The 16,253-nt window shown below is 41.7% G+C and overlaps 1 protein-coding gene across 1 annotated transcript in view; it reads left to right on the top strand.

Moving 5' to 3' along the window:
• Nucleotides 1-16,253, top strand: part of RARB (retinoic acid receptor beta) — a 92,686-nt gene that overhangs the window by 38,207 nt on the left and 38,226 nt on the right. Inside the window, exon 3 of the mRNA XM_082499309.1 lies at nt 8,344-8,485. Within this exon, the coding sequence (XP_082355435.1) occupies nt 8,344-8,485 (142 nt within the window). The remainder of the gene's footprint in view (nt 1-8,343; nt 8,486-16,253) is intronic.

The following is a 16,253-nucleotide window of genomic DNA, read 5'->3' on the forward strand; positions in this document are numbered from 1 at the left end:
TAGGTTTGTGTTTGAGCTTGCCTTTTCCTCTTGACATGTTTCCGGCTCTGCCAGCAGCTAAATGGAGAGGCTAATTTGAGAGACTACTACAAGTAATTGCGGCATAGTAATTGCATAGCTAACATGAGTCTTTTCCTTGTCCTGCCTGCTGCGGACATCTGCGTGTCACTGCATGGGTATAGCTTGGCGGGGATTTTTGTTTCTTTTTACTGGGACGTCTACTACTTTGTTAGCGTAGCTGTTGCTTAGTGTCCTTCCTTTGCAGCTCTGTGCAAAAAAAAATAATCCCATGTATGTCTAGTAAAGTTGTGACACTGGAAGATGGTCCCCCTGCTCCAACCACCCGAAAACCTAATGTATAAAAACAGAGACCCAAATGAAAAGCGTAAGTCAAAATCAGTCATACATTTGGGGGATAACAATTTGGAAAGTCTTTCCTGATACTGTGCTTCCATGCAAGAGAGCAGCTACATAAATGGTTTGGAAAAGTGTCATTCTTTACGAAGAAATACTGCGCTTAATTAATTCTTGCTCCTGGGAGGTCAACCTGGGGCACTCATTATTGTCTTAATTGGTGGTATAAATCCTGAGGCACTGGAGGGGAAGAGAGGAAAAAAACGATGAGCAGTTAACAACATATAGCCTTTTGGATAAGTGCTATCCAGTTGTACGACCATCCTAGTGACATTTTATGGTTTTATTGGGTTATAGGTCTGGTCCTCCACAAATTAGGTTAAAGGGAATTGATTTGCATAAACAAAAATATAAGAAAATAGCAAAATGCAATAATTCAACCCTGAGTTCTCAATTAAACTGTGTGAAGTAACTCAGTGCGCTGCAACTCAGAAAAGCATTTCTTTGATCTCCTGTTATTCGTATTAAATTATATTCATTACTCTTCCCATCTGGAGTTTCCTAGCAGGCCAAAAATCATCCGACAGACATTACTGAAAGGAAGTTAACTGTAACTTTTTAATTGTATACATTTAATCTCCTTTTTTTTTTTTTTTAAATTTGAATAAAGCAGATGGAAGTGCATACCAGCACCTTCCTCTCTGTTAAATCACTGAAGTGGAGAAGCAGAAAATCTCAACCGTTCTTTCCTCTCACATATTGTTTCAAGGTGATGACTGTTCTGTCTGGAGACTTTGACATGTTTGCTAAAAAGGTCAGGAGTTCAGTGAAAATCGAAATTGTGGAGAAATCCATGCGTAGTCTTAGGGATGCTGTGGTACCCTCACTGGAGAAATCCAGTTGTTGCAGATTTGCAGCCAATTGAACGCATCTCCCTCGTTTCGTTGGTAGCTGCCTCTGTGCCAGCTGGCCAGCAGAAGTGTTTCAGACTCCCCAGAAAAAAAAATAAAATCAATGTTCTGATGGTTTGGGCTACATTAGGCCAAGGTTTGTGAAATCAGATGTGTGGCGTGGGGCACCATGAAAAATGGGGTGCATTTGCACCTCACTAGTGACTAACGGCTAATTGGCATTAATAGCCCCATGAATAATTTCCTTCAAGCTCTCATTGAAATTGGGGGTTTTTTTCTTGCCCTCCGAGGCTCACAAGACTTTTTTCCACCTTAGAAACTATTAGAATTTATCAAGTATGGCATGCTCTGTCTTTGCTGGCAAATTTTTTGCAGTTGTGGATAAGCATCCCCATTTTGGTAGCTTAGGAAGGGGTAACACCTTCCTCATCTGCCTGTCCCTGTCCCCTGGCCCTTTTTCTTTCTTTAAGAAATGAGAAAACCCAGAAACCTTTCAAACTTTTCCATTTGTGTAAAAATAATGAAAAGAGAATAGGCCTTTTTTTCTCTTTAGCGTGTTGCTCTTAGGTCCACAGGTCTGCATTCCCATATGCAAGATGTGGGATAACACCTGCTTATTTTTATGAAGTGTTTTGAGTTTAGTCAATTTAAAAAAAAAAAAACAACCAAAACAAAACAACACCCTGGTTTCAATGGCAAATTTGGAAGCTTATGACTGCTCTTCATCTGCAGAATAAATGGCTGGGCGAGATGAAACGTGGATGGCGAGCAGAGAGTTTCTGCTGGCAATAACATCAACAACGGACAAACCCAGAGCACTTCCCTGGGCAGGCTGGTGCCCAGCCCCTCTGCTGCCGGCCGGCTGGCATCTCTAGGTGCTTTCTACAAGCTATTGACATTTAACAGCATTTATTCGTTTGTTTTTACAATGATCTGCCCGTTCTGCCCTGACATACATCATCAGCACAATTTCCCTGCTTCCTGGCAGCGAGCCTTCCTCTACTTATTGTTGTAGCTGCTTCCATTTTGTGCCGGCGGTGGTTTCCAGCCACAATGTCAGACAATTAATTTGTTTATTCTGCAAGCCGTAACTTCCAAAGCATGATAGACAGTGCAGACATCCCGGAAAAGTGCTGTGCAACTGGGAATTCGCTCATTTTAGCTTCCTTTTAGATAGCTGCTTTGGCAGCTTTCATTACTTCTGGGGTCTTGTGTTCTGACTGCAGCCATTTTACAGTGTCTTTTGTACTATATGGAATCACTTAACAGCGTATGCTGAGGCTTTTTAGGTCTTTTATAAGCCTTTCTATGCAACTCCAGTTGTGGCATTGCATGTTATCAAGGCCTTTCAGAGCAAATTTTCCTGGTTAACAACTAAAAATTGTGTGTCTCTGCCGTAACCTGACTGCTGATCCTACCAGGACTTTGTGAGAAAGGGGTTTTTTGTTCCTTGACTGCTGCCACCTGTAATAAACATACCACAAACCACATTCAGTTCATGAACGTAACTGGGCAATTCCCTGGACACAGAGCAAAGTAGTTTTGTGCGGATCTCATCATTAAGAGAGAGATCTTAAATGTCTTTGTTGATCCTCCAGAGAGAGCGGGAATGGGGTCCTCACCTTGCCTAAGTATGCTTTACAGGGTTAGCAAGGATAGAGGGTAACTTGAATGATTCAAATAAATAGATTGAAAAGAGACTATGCATCACAAACAGATTTGTTTTGTAAGAAAGGTACATATTTGTACAGCTCCTATTTCAGAATAAAGCTAATGGCAGAGGTTTCAGGTATGTTGTGGGTTGGATTTTCTTTTCAATTGTTACTGGGTTTTATCTTTCCCTTCAGAGCTCAGTCAGTCAGGGTTTATAAATGACTGGTAAACTGTACCATCGAAACGTCCTTCCTACTCCTTTGTTTCTTTTACGATAAACTAGCAATACACTTCACTCAGAAGCTTATTTTGCGAATTTACCAAAGAATGGCCTCTAAATCTGCGGGAGTCATAGCTGGCTGCCTGTATTTGGGGGTAATCAAAGCTGAACCAGATGAACCGAGCAGGCTGTTCAAACAGATTGATCTGGCAATAGCCCTTAGCTGCTGATTACCCTGTCCCTGGCTTGCAGTGCAAGTTTTCAACTTGTAAGCCCGCTACATCTGCAAATAAGATTTGGCATGCCCTATGCTGGCAAAATATTTTTAAGACGTTGTTGAGATCAAATGATCCATCTCTTCATGAGATGTGTATAACTTGAGCTGTAAATCATCTGACTTGCCAAAATCAACTGGACAGCAAAGGAGAGGGAGTTGTATAGATTCCCTATCAGATATGTAAGGATAGCAGTTCATGTTAACAATTCTGTAAGACTTCATAAGCTTAAACACTTAACATTATCTTGAGGGCTCATCCTTAATGAGCTCCTTTGTATTCAGACAGCCAGTGGCATAATAGCTTTCAAAATATTACTGAAATAGTTAATACTCTCTGTCGGCACCACTGATCTGTACTGAGCTCTCTAATTTTGACACACTCACAGGCAAATTCTACAAGAGTAAGTGGTGAGCGGGATGAGGTGGGGTTTTCTGGCATTGTGCTGAAGTTAGATTGCCTAAATAGGTTATTTAGTTCTAAGCAATAGAGCTAGTAAACTGGGTTTATTTGCTGCTTGATACATATGGTTTCACGTATCACTCTCTGCTTTCAGTGTGGCAGATAAGATAGCAACACAATTAAAAGTGAAAAATAATCTGTCTGCTCTGCCAGTGGTGGATGCTCAGAGAACACACGCTGATACAATAGATTTCTGAATAATTTATACTCAGCATTTTTTCCTTGCACTCGGTAAATGAGGACGCCTAATGTGGCATGGTCAGAGTGATACTCTATCTGTCATCCATTAAGATAACAAGATTGGTGGGCCTGGGAGGAGCATGGCGTGGTGCGCAGAAAAGATGAGATTAAAAATTGAAATGTTTGTCCAAAATGCTCTGTGTTAAAGGATGCCGATAAAAGCAGCTCAGAAGCACGGAATTAATTCAAAAGTGTGATTTCTGCAAAGCTTGCTTTGTCTTTGCTAAAGTAAAAACACAAGGTCCGTGTTCCTTTCTAAAGTTGTGGATAAAAGGAATATTAGAGCGATTCACTGTTCTGATAGGTCTTCAGTAGCTTCCTCTGCTTTAAATTCAAGTACTTTGTAGGTGCTATCAAAAACAATTATATATGACAGTAATGCTTTATGTCTCACAGAATGTTTTTTTATGTATTCATAAGGCATTTTAAATATACAAAGGAAGAATCATTTGTGCTTGTTTTTGGCACAGGAGTGTCTCATCTCCTGTCACAGGGAGATGGACAGGATGCTAAAATATTTGCATAAGAAATTGCAAATGTAAATATTCAGCCAAACAGATTCCTTTAGAGGTGAATGTATTACAGTAAGTTATAGTTTGTTTTCCAAGAGCCAGTAGGCGCTAGAAGTTGATTAATTTATAAGCAGTGGTGGTTTTGCCGTCTCTGAAGTTTCTGACAAATTATTAAGGTTAGGTTGCCTTCGGATTTTCTTGGTTTTTGAAGAAACTGTTGGGGTTGTGAGATCAGATGGAACTCATTTGACAAAAAGCACTTGGAGGAAAACTTGGGCCTGCTTCTGACTTTGCTATCTGTAGTGAACAGGCCAGTGTGTTATACCTGTGCTGTCTGGAACCCAGCTTTGAAATGGTTTTAATGTGCTTTTCTGTTTAACCGGGCAGCAAGCGCCTGCTCTGCCCATCCACGTGTCCTGTAGGGTTTTCTCGAGCTGCAGGTAACCAAAACAGGTGAGGTGCAAATTCCCACGGAGGGATAGACAGGACACTGTCTGGTTTTTTTAGCCCAGTGTCAGATTTGGGAAATGTTTCTGGGCATGACCCTACTTGCGGTGCCACCCAAAACTTGTGGCTGTGGAGGCAGGTGGGGAAACTGAGCCCCAGCACCCACCAAGTGCTCCTCACCCGTCGGTGCTTGAACTCCTGTCACTCCCCCTATGATGGCTTTGGTTTGGGGTTTTGCATGCAAAGAAACAAAATACCATTATCTGGGCATTTTTTTTAGCGCTGGCCCAGAGGAAAATTTAAAGATCAAATCTTTTCAGTGACGTATCGCTGAGGTTTTAAAATGAGCTTGCCGCAAATCTTGGTAGAAGCAGTATCCCACTGCTGTCTTAGAGAAAAGTACTGGGAGAGTGGGCACGAACATGCTGGTGAGAAACAGGTCATTAATTTTGAGCAGGACCATGTTATACCTTTTTTCACCTGAATACCTTTACATTAACAAGTTCATTTTTCTTTCCGCTTCACGAGTTACTCCAGGAAGAAAATCAAATACAGGTGTTAGAAAACAATTTGTAAAACAACAGTCTAAGCTTCCACAATTAATATCCTCATCTGTACGTTTCACTCTGTGGAGGATATTGCCTAAGGAGGTTAGGCTGTTGAAGAGGCTGTCTTCATTTTGACCTGGAGATCTGCTTTTTCTGAGTTTGTTCTTCCTAAACCTTTTATATTAGCAATGTGTTCATGAATGCTTTATGCTTGCTGTCAGCAGAAGTTGGATCACCTTTTTCTGTTGGGCTGCATGGTCAGCTTCGTATGGTAAGGACAGAGACAGCCTCCTCTGCTTTCCTTCCTCATGGGCTGTAATTAAACCCCAGGTTAAAAGGGTGCAGAACCTACGCCTAAACAGAGCAATGGATCAATCACTGGGTGCCGTTAGCTACTGGTTATATTTTGGTGAAGTACAGGTATATTTGGAGCAGTTTTTTCTCTGTGTTGGGTGACAGTTTTGAAGCTCGTATTTTGTTCGAGTAGTGCCTATGTCAGTAAAGCAGAAGTCTCTTGAGCACAAATGCACAGCAGCTTCTGCCCCAACAAATGTGCAGGCAAAGAGGAGGCTTTGAGGGCTGGTTTGTTTTTTTTTTTCTAATTACTCCAGTTGTTTAGCGTGGTGAGACAGTTGCTGCAAGACAGAGTCATTTCTGTCCATTTGGGCCATTTTGTTTCCTGCCCTGTTAGACTGGTGGTAGAAGAGTTTCTGATTTACATGCAGCACTGGATTAAGCTGGGGTGGCTGCAGAGGAAGCTATCAGTCTTGGTTTCCCCAACCTCTTTCCAGCTAAAAAGTGGTGACAGAATAAGCCATATATAGACCCTTGAACCAGCACAGCTCACGCTTTGTCTGTTGAATTAAACCAAAGTAAATGCGATAGACTTCTCACAGTTCTTGTTAGCGTCCTCGGCAATTACCACAGAGCTAGGCATCACAATAAGGAGAATATCAAAGCAAGAAAGTAGTCAGTGAATATTACCATAAATTTTCTTCTCGGCAAGCAAACAAATGTACACACACGCCATACTTTCCATTGCAAAGGTTCAAGCAGTGTTAATAATCAAAAGTGTAGAGTATAAAATAGCTGTTACTGATAACTTGAAAGGTTTTAATTGTTTAAACAAATAGCTTTAAATTCTTCTTCTATGCCCAGTAGCTTAAGGAAAAGAAAGAAGTGAAGAGTTTTTATTTACCTCTTTGATGGTAGTATTAAGTATCTTCTAAATCAGAGGAGCTACCCTCAGGATGAGGCTTGCCTGTGCAAGAGCTGCAGAAAACTATTGCCAGGGGTTACGTGATTAAGGAGGCATTTTTCAGTTCTGAGTGAATTTGAGATATTTTCATAACATTAGCATCTATAGCACGTTGGGTGTGCAAGGAATTTATGACCAGCCCTTACTGTGCCTGTCCTACCACTCCCTGATCATATGGCCAGAAACTCTCCCAGTTTAACTCTGAACGATAGGGTTTTTGGCTTTTGAACTACTCGCATATCTCGGCGAGTGCTTCTAGGAGAGCCAATTTTATAGCTTACCATGATTGCATCTTCAGACAAATGCATTGTGGGCACAGAGCTATCGTCTGCGGCATCAAGTTTACCACTTCCCTGTAGGGTGTAAACATGTGGCTGGTTGAAGAGTTTTAACCTCTCAAGCCCTCCAACAAATATTAAATTGCTAACTATTCTTCCATAATGCTACGATGTTGACTGAAATTTGACCCTGGTGCTTGCTGAAATGATTTTCAAAATCTGAGTGAGAAGGTTAAATAGTGCTGTCAAATTTCCAAATGTCTGTTGCAGAAATACTTTCGCTGAATATCTGTGGGTTGAGCTCTGAAATGCTTGAAATAATCCTCTTTTTTTTTTCTTCATTATTATATGATATTATCTAAAGCTTGATTTTTAGTGCAGATAGAGAAATTAACTTGTTTTTGCATGTTTTCCATGCCAGCTAACCTTGCCATTTATGGCTGTTTATCTCTCTTTTACTTGCTGATGGAGGAATCCAGTCAAATGGTGTTCCTTAAGTACCAACCGGACCTCTAGTTCTCTTTAATTTCTGTTCGAGATCACTGTAATTACTTGATTATTTTCACAGCTGTATCTGAATAAGAAAAAAATGCTGTAATTGGCAACTCTTACAAGTTCACAACTCAGTAACCTGATGCTGGAACTCTTCCACCTGCAGAAGCCTCATTAATTGCTGCAGGAGTTCCAGCAGCTAAGTGACCTGGGTTTCAAATTATTTCCCTTTTTACGTGCAGCCTTCGAACTAGTGAATCTCTGCAGTAACAGAAATAGATGGGGCCTTTAGGCTGAGAGAGGCTGTTGGTTGTTGGATGAGTGGTTGACTTCCAGGCGGATCTGTTGGGAAGGCTGTTTTTTACCCAACTCATTACTACATCCATAAGCCCAAACAGTTTTTATTTGAGCTTTCCTGTGAAATCTAGGACTTCATTTCCTGAATGCTGTTACTAGTTCCAGTTTTGTTTATTTTGGCCTTAGGTTGCATTTTTTAATTAGTTTTTATTTAAGAGATGAGTCTTATGTTGCAAGAAACGGTACTAAATTATAATAAGAGTGAGTCTTTAAAGATGCCATACTCAAGCCATAACTTCGAATTTATTTTGTTATTTTAAAGCAATGTTAGTGCCTGTCTCTAAGGGTTATGGGAAGCTCAAAAGTTTATTTGATTTCTTTTTTTCTTGATTTCAGGGCTTTTTCCGCAGGAGTATCCAGAAGAACATGGTTTACACATGTCACAGAGATAAAAACTGTGTTATCAATAAAGTTACCAGAAATCGCTGCCAGTACTGCAGACTACAGAAGTGCTTTGAAGTGGGAATGTCCAAAGAATGTAAGTTGTCTTCAGAAACAATTTATTGTTTGTCATATCCTACCTATATGTGGCAGTCGCAAGGAAGAAAAATATTATGCAAGTCTGTGATTGAAGCCAGTATCTGCATTCATAGGCAGAGAAAAGGAGTGTGAATTTTTTACACAACTTCAGACCTATACTGCACAAGCTTTTGAGTCCTTAACTTTGCAGCCTAAATGCTGTCAATTAAGAACTTGTAGTGCAACACGCTGCCTGTGTGGCGTGGCTACCCTGTGTGGGTGTGAGACCGCCCAAGTGGGTAATCTCACCAGGATTTCTAAAAGAACAAACCCACAGATACTTGCTTTAAGATTGGATTATCTCCCATCTGCTCTAGAAATGGCTTCTTGGGTGCAAGGGCAACAGCACTGGCTTCTTCAGCCCTGCGCCTTTTTCCTTGTGTCAGTGCAGGTGCTTGTGCCAGAGGTTCTTCTTTTAGCGGTAGGGCCAGTTTGTGCCATTTTACAAAACTGACAGTACAACAGCCTTGAGTCTTCTGTTCTTACCGGTTGGAGCCTCTCTGAAAGGTGAAACAAGCTGGCAAACCCTCTTCTCAACCTGCAAAGTCAGTAAACCTGCCTATGTAAAAGTGCTGCCAAGTGCACAAAAACCCTAAAGGATTTTCCTCTCCCTTCTTTTCTAGAAATCTCTGGTTTGCCCTTTAAATTAACATTTTAAAATATTTAGGTAGAAATCTGTGATTTTTTCTCTTTTCCCAGTTTATCGATATCACTATCACGCATGAAAATTTAGCTAAAAAAGACATTCTCAAATCTCCATGGGGTAATGCTTCTGAAACTTTCTCATTTTTGATTGGAGTGATTGCAGTAGCAAAAAAGTCTTTGGTGTAGTGACTTGTTTGATTGTTGAGGGGTTTTAGCTCTGTCAGTGATGTTCCTGATTTCAGTAGGTCAATTCCAACAATAAACACTACAGAAATTTGCAGCGTGTGCTTAAGAGAGGGGGAAAAATTGCTCAACACCACTTTTTTACTTTAATTCACCCACAGGAGCTCCTTGGAAAGACTTTAAGAGAAAAAAAAAATTTACACTGATGGAACATTTGTAACTGAACTGTGACTTACATCAGTTCTCATCCTCAGCATTTCTCCTTCTTGAATTGCATGGGACTTTCCAGTAGTTCCCTTCTCCATACTTGGGCAGGAGCTGAAGAAGTCCTGAAGTCACACTGGTCCCTCCTGGTTGCATCCTGTTTCTCTCTCCCACCTTCTCCTTCCTCTCCTCTCAGAGGAAGAACGTTGAGGAGCAGAGGAAGAATCGGATACATCTTTGGGAGCACTTTGCAGTATTTCCAACTCCCTTTTCCTGGAAATTGGAAATTGTGGTTATTGAAAAGCACTGACATCAAGTTTCAAGCAACTAGGGGAGCTAGGAGGTCTTAGGATTTCCATGATTTCACTGTCCTTGAGTTTTCTAGTTTTCTTGTGTGCTGTAAGTGCACTTATCTGTACTTATATATGGATTTAGTGTGGCAACCATGATGGGAGTAAAGGAGAAGATAGGCTTATACAGAGGTGCACAAAGTTGTAAGATTGAATGAGGAGGATTTTATTGATAAGTATTTGACTGCATATATATATCTGTGCACATGAAGCTTTTTTCCTTGATAAAAACAGGATGATGCTGTTTGGAAGAGAAGAAAAAACACTTTTCTCCCTGAGGGCTTCTTGGTCTTGAATTCTTCAGGATTTTATTGCTGTGACGTGAAGTAGTAATCTTATTAAATGCTATAACGTCACATCAGAGTAGGTTTTGGAAATAGCAGCAGTATTTCTAACATGTTAACCAAAGTTACTTAAAGTATAAAGACTTACTGCCTTTCAGGTGATTGATTGTTTTTTCCCATAGGATAGCTGGAGTTCTGTCAGCAAGAATTAAGGTTTTGCTCTGCCTGTTTCTTTGGATGCACTGAGTGAAATTGCCCTTTGGCAGTTGCCTTTATCTCAAACCGCTACAGGCACCGAAAGGGGGATAGCAGGTTGGAGGGGGAACAGAGGATACTGGGGAGCAGTGAAGGATGTCCTCTGGCTGCATTTTTGTAGAAGGTGTTTGCAAAGGAATAGAGAAATTATTTTAAATGTCATCAGTTTGAATGCAGCGTGTCTTGTCTTCTGGGTTTAGGAATTAAGTCTGAAGTGATTTCGTGTTATCCCTTCATAAACAGGAGCTTTTTATGTCTTAAGAGATTTGAAAAACTCTTTTCTTATCTGACCTTCTTTCATACGTGTCTCCAGGTTTCAACTCCGTTTCTTTAGAAGTTTATGTAAGCAAAGGCACGATTGTCAGTGGGCTTTTTCTTGCCAGGTAGAGGTTTTTCTTTTCCCCGGGTACCTTATTCACATTTTGGTTTTCTGCCTTCTTACAGTTCTGTTACACTGTAACGTGAGAACCACCAACAAAGGACAGAAAAAAAGTATCAGAGCAATCTCACAGGGAAACAAGCCTACAATGCTCAAACCAGTCCCAAACAGGGAAAGTAATCGTGGTGGGCAGCTGCAAATAGGAACCCCAAGGTCTGTTCCCAGGAGCTAAGGAGGAGTAAATGCAAAATCTCAGTATACAGGATAATCTGTGCTTAAATGCTACAGTCCTGTGTTTATTTGTTCTGCCTTTAAAGGGCATGCAGAAGTACTTGCATATGTGACTCCTTTTGAGTTTAATGAGTGTTACACACAAACATCAGAGATGAGAACTGGCTGCCCAGCCAGTGTGATAAGTAAGGTTTTAAGAATGGAGGTCCAGTGTTTTGGAAGAGAAGAGGTACTGAGCATTTCTTCTATGCTTTTATCTTGGCTTAGAGAATGAAGTGAGATGATGAAGGAATGCACCAAATTTGCATTTCTTTATTGCTTGTTTTGTTCGTGTGGGGAAAAAAGAAGTTATCTCCAACCCCATGTTAGTCCCCAGATCTGATCAAGAGAAGTCAATAACAAGACTGCCTCCAGGGCAGGAGTGGAGCTATTTGCCTTGTGATAGTATCTGCAGGACCCGCTGAAACTAGATCCCACTAGTGTAGGGACTGTCTCCCATCGTGCAGCCGATGTTGCAAAAAGTTTGTGCTCCAAATAGACAAGACAAAGGGTGTGAGGGGAAACGACTTACCGATGACTGTCTTATCATCCTACAGCAGGGCAAAACACAGCTTGAAATAAAGCCCTGCTCTCTTTCATCTGATCCCCCTTCCTTCAGAAACTGCTGAGCTTGTGTCCCTGCAACCTGAGCTGCTGCTCTCGGTGTGCCGGCCCGGAGCCAGCCCCTCCACCAGCACTGCATCAGGTTTTGGCTTTGTTGTATGCCTGTCCCGTGTCAGTTCATGCGTGGGCGCTCAGGAGTGTGTAGGTGCGGCTGAGGCTCTGATCCCCACTCCAAATCATTTCTATCCTTCTTACCCTTCCAGCCTTTTAATTTTTCAATTAACACGTAGAGACGAATGGTGATCACACAGGATTGCTTTTTTTTTTTGCTGCCGCTGAAGTGAGAAGGCTACTAAGGCTGACAGTGGCTCATTATGTGATGGAGAGCCTTAGGAAGCTAACCTTTGCCCTTCTATTACGTGATCTCTAAGCTGATGTTGAAGCACCATCCTTGGCCTGACCCCAGGTGTCAGCAAGCAGCACACTGTTGCCTGGATGCAGGGACCTCGGTCCTTGGGAGCTGGCGAGGGGTCACGCGTACGGCACTGCCTCCCGCAATTAAGGGAACAGGCGGGAAGCTGGGCAAAACTCTCGAACAATAATGGACTCTTTCAAGCAGGATGCTGGAACGTACGCTTTGTAAGATGAAGCCTGCCCTTAACGAAAACCTAAAATGGATTTATTGCAGGGTACAAGGAGGAAGAAAATGGAGCTTCCTTCTGCCCCAACTGCTCAGCTTAGCCCAGCAGCTCTTCCACTTCCATCCTCTTTGAAAGAATTTGCAGGCTGCAAGGACTGTCACTGTGCTTCATAACCTGTGGGGTCCCCCTCAGGCACACACCCAGCCCGTGCACCAGCGTGTGATGCAGAGAAGCCCTCCGTACTGGCATAAACCTTGTCTGCAGTGAGCTCTAGTAGAGCAAAATTATGTTTATAAAGGCACAAAATTATTGTTCCAGATTGCTTCAGTGCACTGAAGCAATGCTCAGATTTGTAAATCTGCTTACAATTAACCTCCCTGGAGGGGAGGGAAGGAGGAAGGGAGGGAATGCAGGGGAATTACCATGAAGTGGAGAGAATCCAGTTTTTGTGCTCCGTATTTGGGGTTCTTTTAAACTTGCAGAGAAATGTCTGTTACTCTTTGTCACAGACTTCAAAGTCTTATAATATTTAAATGTTCATGCTTCTCGGAACATATGATTACATTCTGCTGCTGAACAATAGAATGAATTGATTTACTTATTTTAATTCTGGTTTAAATTGGCGACAAGGAAACATCAACTTGAAGAACCGTCATGTTTGTATTTTCTATTTTATATTTCTGTTTCATTTTCTTTCAGACTTTTCAGAGAAGTGCAATTCCGTCTCCAGTGAGTGGTTAAGCGGAGAGCTAGTCTGCGTAGTTGAGTTTGAGAAGTTCATGCAGATTCCACCGATGTCATTTTAAAGTGGATTAATTAGAAGGCATGAAATCTTTGTTTAGATGCTTTTACTCAGAACTAAAGTGGGGGTTTATTCTTTGTAGCCAGCAGTAAGCACTGGATGTAAGAATTGCTTCTGCTTTGCTACGGGCTAGATTTCTTAACTAGATGCCTAAATACCACATAGTGGCTGGGGGCTTGTTCAAAAATTCCAGTGTGGTTGCCTCGCCTGCTGATTCCTGACTCGCCTTGCTTTCTCAAGAGGCACAAGCTAAATATCAGAATGGAAATCACAAAACCCTGAATTCTGTTCTGGGACTAATTCTTCTCTCTAAACACTACAAGCTGATTAGACTAGTTTTCCTATCTTGAGAGGTGAAAATGATGCGTCTCTTTACAGGGGCTGAGAGACCTTGTATTGGAAGTGCTTTGAAGGTGAAAGATGTAAACTGTGAAAATACCAATGAAATTAAGAATTTGAGTATATCGATAGTAGGGAAACAGTGATCAAGCCATACAGATCACAGATTTTTTCATGTTGTTCATTAAGGTTGGGTTGGGTTTTTTTTTTCAGTAGCTGGTCAGATAGGAATGCTTGTATTTATTTTTTCAGGCTGAGAAATTGAGAACTTTTAAAAGTTAATGCCAAACACTCAATATCACTGATAGGGAGTTTTTTTAAGATGAGAGCAAAGCCGACATGAAGGGTCTTCCTGCTACAAAACCCACAGTGCTCTAGTGTTAGTCTGTCCTCTGCCAGAGATAATGCGCACTTTGTTAGGCTGGGTGGCTGAAAATGATTTATATACAATTAAAATTCTCTTGTAGAGAACTGAGTTCTACTTGTTGCACATTGTTTCCCATGGTTAAACAAACATCTCTTGCTTTTCACGTCAGTTTAGTGTCTTCAAAGAAGCAGATCTGCTTTTCTTTTCTTCTTTTGGGGTCTGCCTCTTTTGTATTTTAGCCTTTCCCCTGATTTTGCATAGCTTTCACTTGCCAGCTTTAATGTTTAAAGGAGCAACTTAGATTGAATGTTATTATTCATAATTTACTCTATGTTCTGTGAAGATGGTTATGTAATAGCAGTAATTGCATCAACTCACCTAATGAGCTTTCCCTCCAGTGCCATGTACAGCAGATTAATAGCCCATGAATTCATTTGCAGCTCGTTGTGTTTCAGAAAAGTATTTCAGGCAGCAATTAATAAACTGCTAAAGAAAATAACATAAAAAATGATTTTTTTTATTATGTTAACTCTCCAGCTGAACAATTTATTGGCACCTTTCATGATGCGGCTAAGTAAATTCTCTCCTAATTCCTCAAGCAGAGCGTGATTAGTGAACCCTGCTCAACTCAAGACTGTTTGGTAATTAGTCTGATCTTTATATCCTAAAATGTTAGGGGAAAGTATGAATAGCATCCCAAGGTTTGCTTTTTCTTCTGTTCATTGCCTTTCGGGCATTACGCAAATAGCTGTAACTTTAAACCGTAAAGCACTAGTGCTGCGATTTATTTTTTTTCCCCTTTCTTGTGTAGAAAACCCATAATTGGGTAAACTAAGAACTGAAGACCCCGGCCAATAAACAACCCCTGGCACTGTTTCTGTGCTGCTTGTTGTTGGCTCCAGCGGCCCGTACCTCCCAAGTGGTGGGACTGAGCCCAGAGCAGGGACCCAGGGAGGGTCAGGGGGTGCTGCTGCCCTGCAGGAAGATAAACCAGGGGTCGAATGCCACTGGGAAGGATGATGCCGGGAGAAGGGCAGAGAGTGAAGAGAGAGCAGGGACAGTCCTGTGTTTTGCAGCGTCAGAGGGAATGAGGTGGTTGAACCCGATGGTAGAAGAGCAGCAGTGAGATGCCAGGGCTGCGGCGACCTCTGTGAGAGAAGTGTCTAGAGGAGGGGGGAGACATCATTGAACATGGCCCATCTTGCCAGGCTGCCCTAGAATTACTTTTTTCATCCTTTTTTTTTTAACGTCTTTATCAAGTTTTTCATGTTTTACATCACTTCTTCTTCAAAAAATACAGTTATCTCCCAATCCAAAAGAAGCACCAGGCCTTGGCTTGTCTTTAAAAGTAGTAAAATATATATATATTTTAAAACCTTTTCCCTCATTTTGGGCTCTTGAGAACTGAGTAAGCATAAAGGGAATTCCTTCAATAAGCTCATACAGAGATTGATTACATGTCCTCAGCTGGAAGTTACATTAAGACTTATTCACTAAGGTATAGCTACCGTGGTGAACTTTTCATCGCTCTCTGCTGTCTCTATGACAACACGGATCCTGGCCGAAGTTACCAGGGCTCGTGTGCTCTCTGCAGCCTTTGTCTGCATCCATCAATCCTAGTCGTCGGCAACTGTAAATGCGTGCCTTTCTTATGTTTTTTGCTTAACAAGGTGTTTTATTAAAGTTGTGACACTTCTGAAGTTATTATGCTAATCGTTTGTACTGAAGTACCCGACCCAGCTCTGAAAGAGATGTGCTTTAAGAAAGGAAAAAGTGTCAGTTAGGTATTAGTGGACTTTCTGAACGCCTCTTGATCTTGTCCTGTGGAAGAAATTCACCTGAATGGCACAGAGTCTTTGTACAAATAACTTTTCTGCCCTTATAGGTGAAACTCGGCGATAACTAGAGCCAGTGAAAAGTGTAATGTCTGCCTGTTGATGCTAGAGCTCAGGTTTCCGTGGCGGTCCTGCCCATGCCACCTCCTCTGGAGGTCCAGCTCTTCTGTGAGGAGAGTTAATGGCACTGACACAGGCGGAACTTCCCATTTTTTCATTTCATACCTTCGGGTTTTTTTAGGGATCATCACATGCTTTCTTCAGTCAGTTTCCCAGTAAAAGGTGTTTTGGGTGGGTATCGCTTACAAAACCACTTCTTAACGTGGATCTGGTTGTTTCCGTGGCCTTTTTCTGTTATTTCTTGTCCCCCTCTTTGGCTTTGGAGTGTCTGTGGGAGAGTTATAGCGTTATTCTAGACCGTATATATAAAGACACTGGCTCTTCGCATTCGTGTTGCCATTGCAGGTAGCCTTTGCCTCTTCTTGACTTTAGTATCCCAATTGGTTTCATGGCAGGCAAAACCCTGGGGTTATCCTTTCTGCCTTGCACTGTGCTGGGCAATGCTGCTGTAAGAGCAGATGGGAAATGTGGAGGTAGCCTGTCCCTGCC

This window comes from Vanellus vanellus (assembly GCF_965231255.1).
Source record: "Vanellus vanellus genome assembly, chromosome: 2".
Lineage (NCBI taxonomy): Eukaryota > Metazoa > Chordata > Aves > Charadriiformes > Charadriidae > Vanellus > Vanellus vanellus.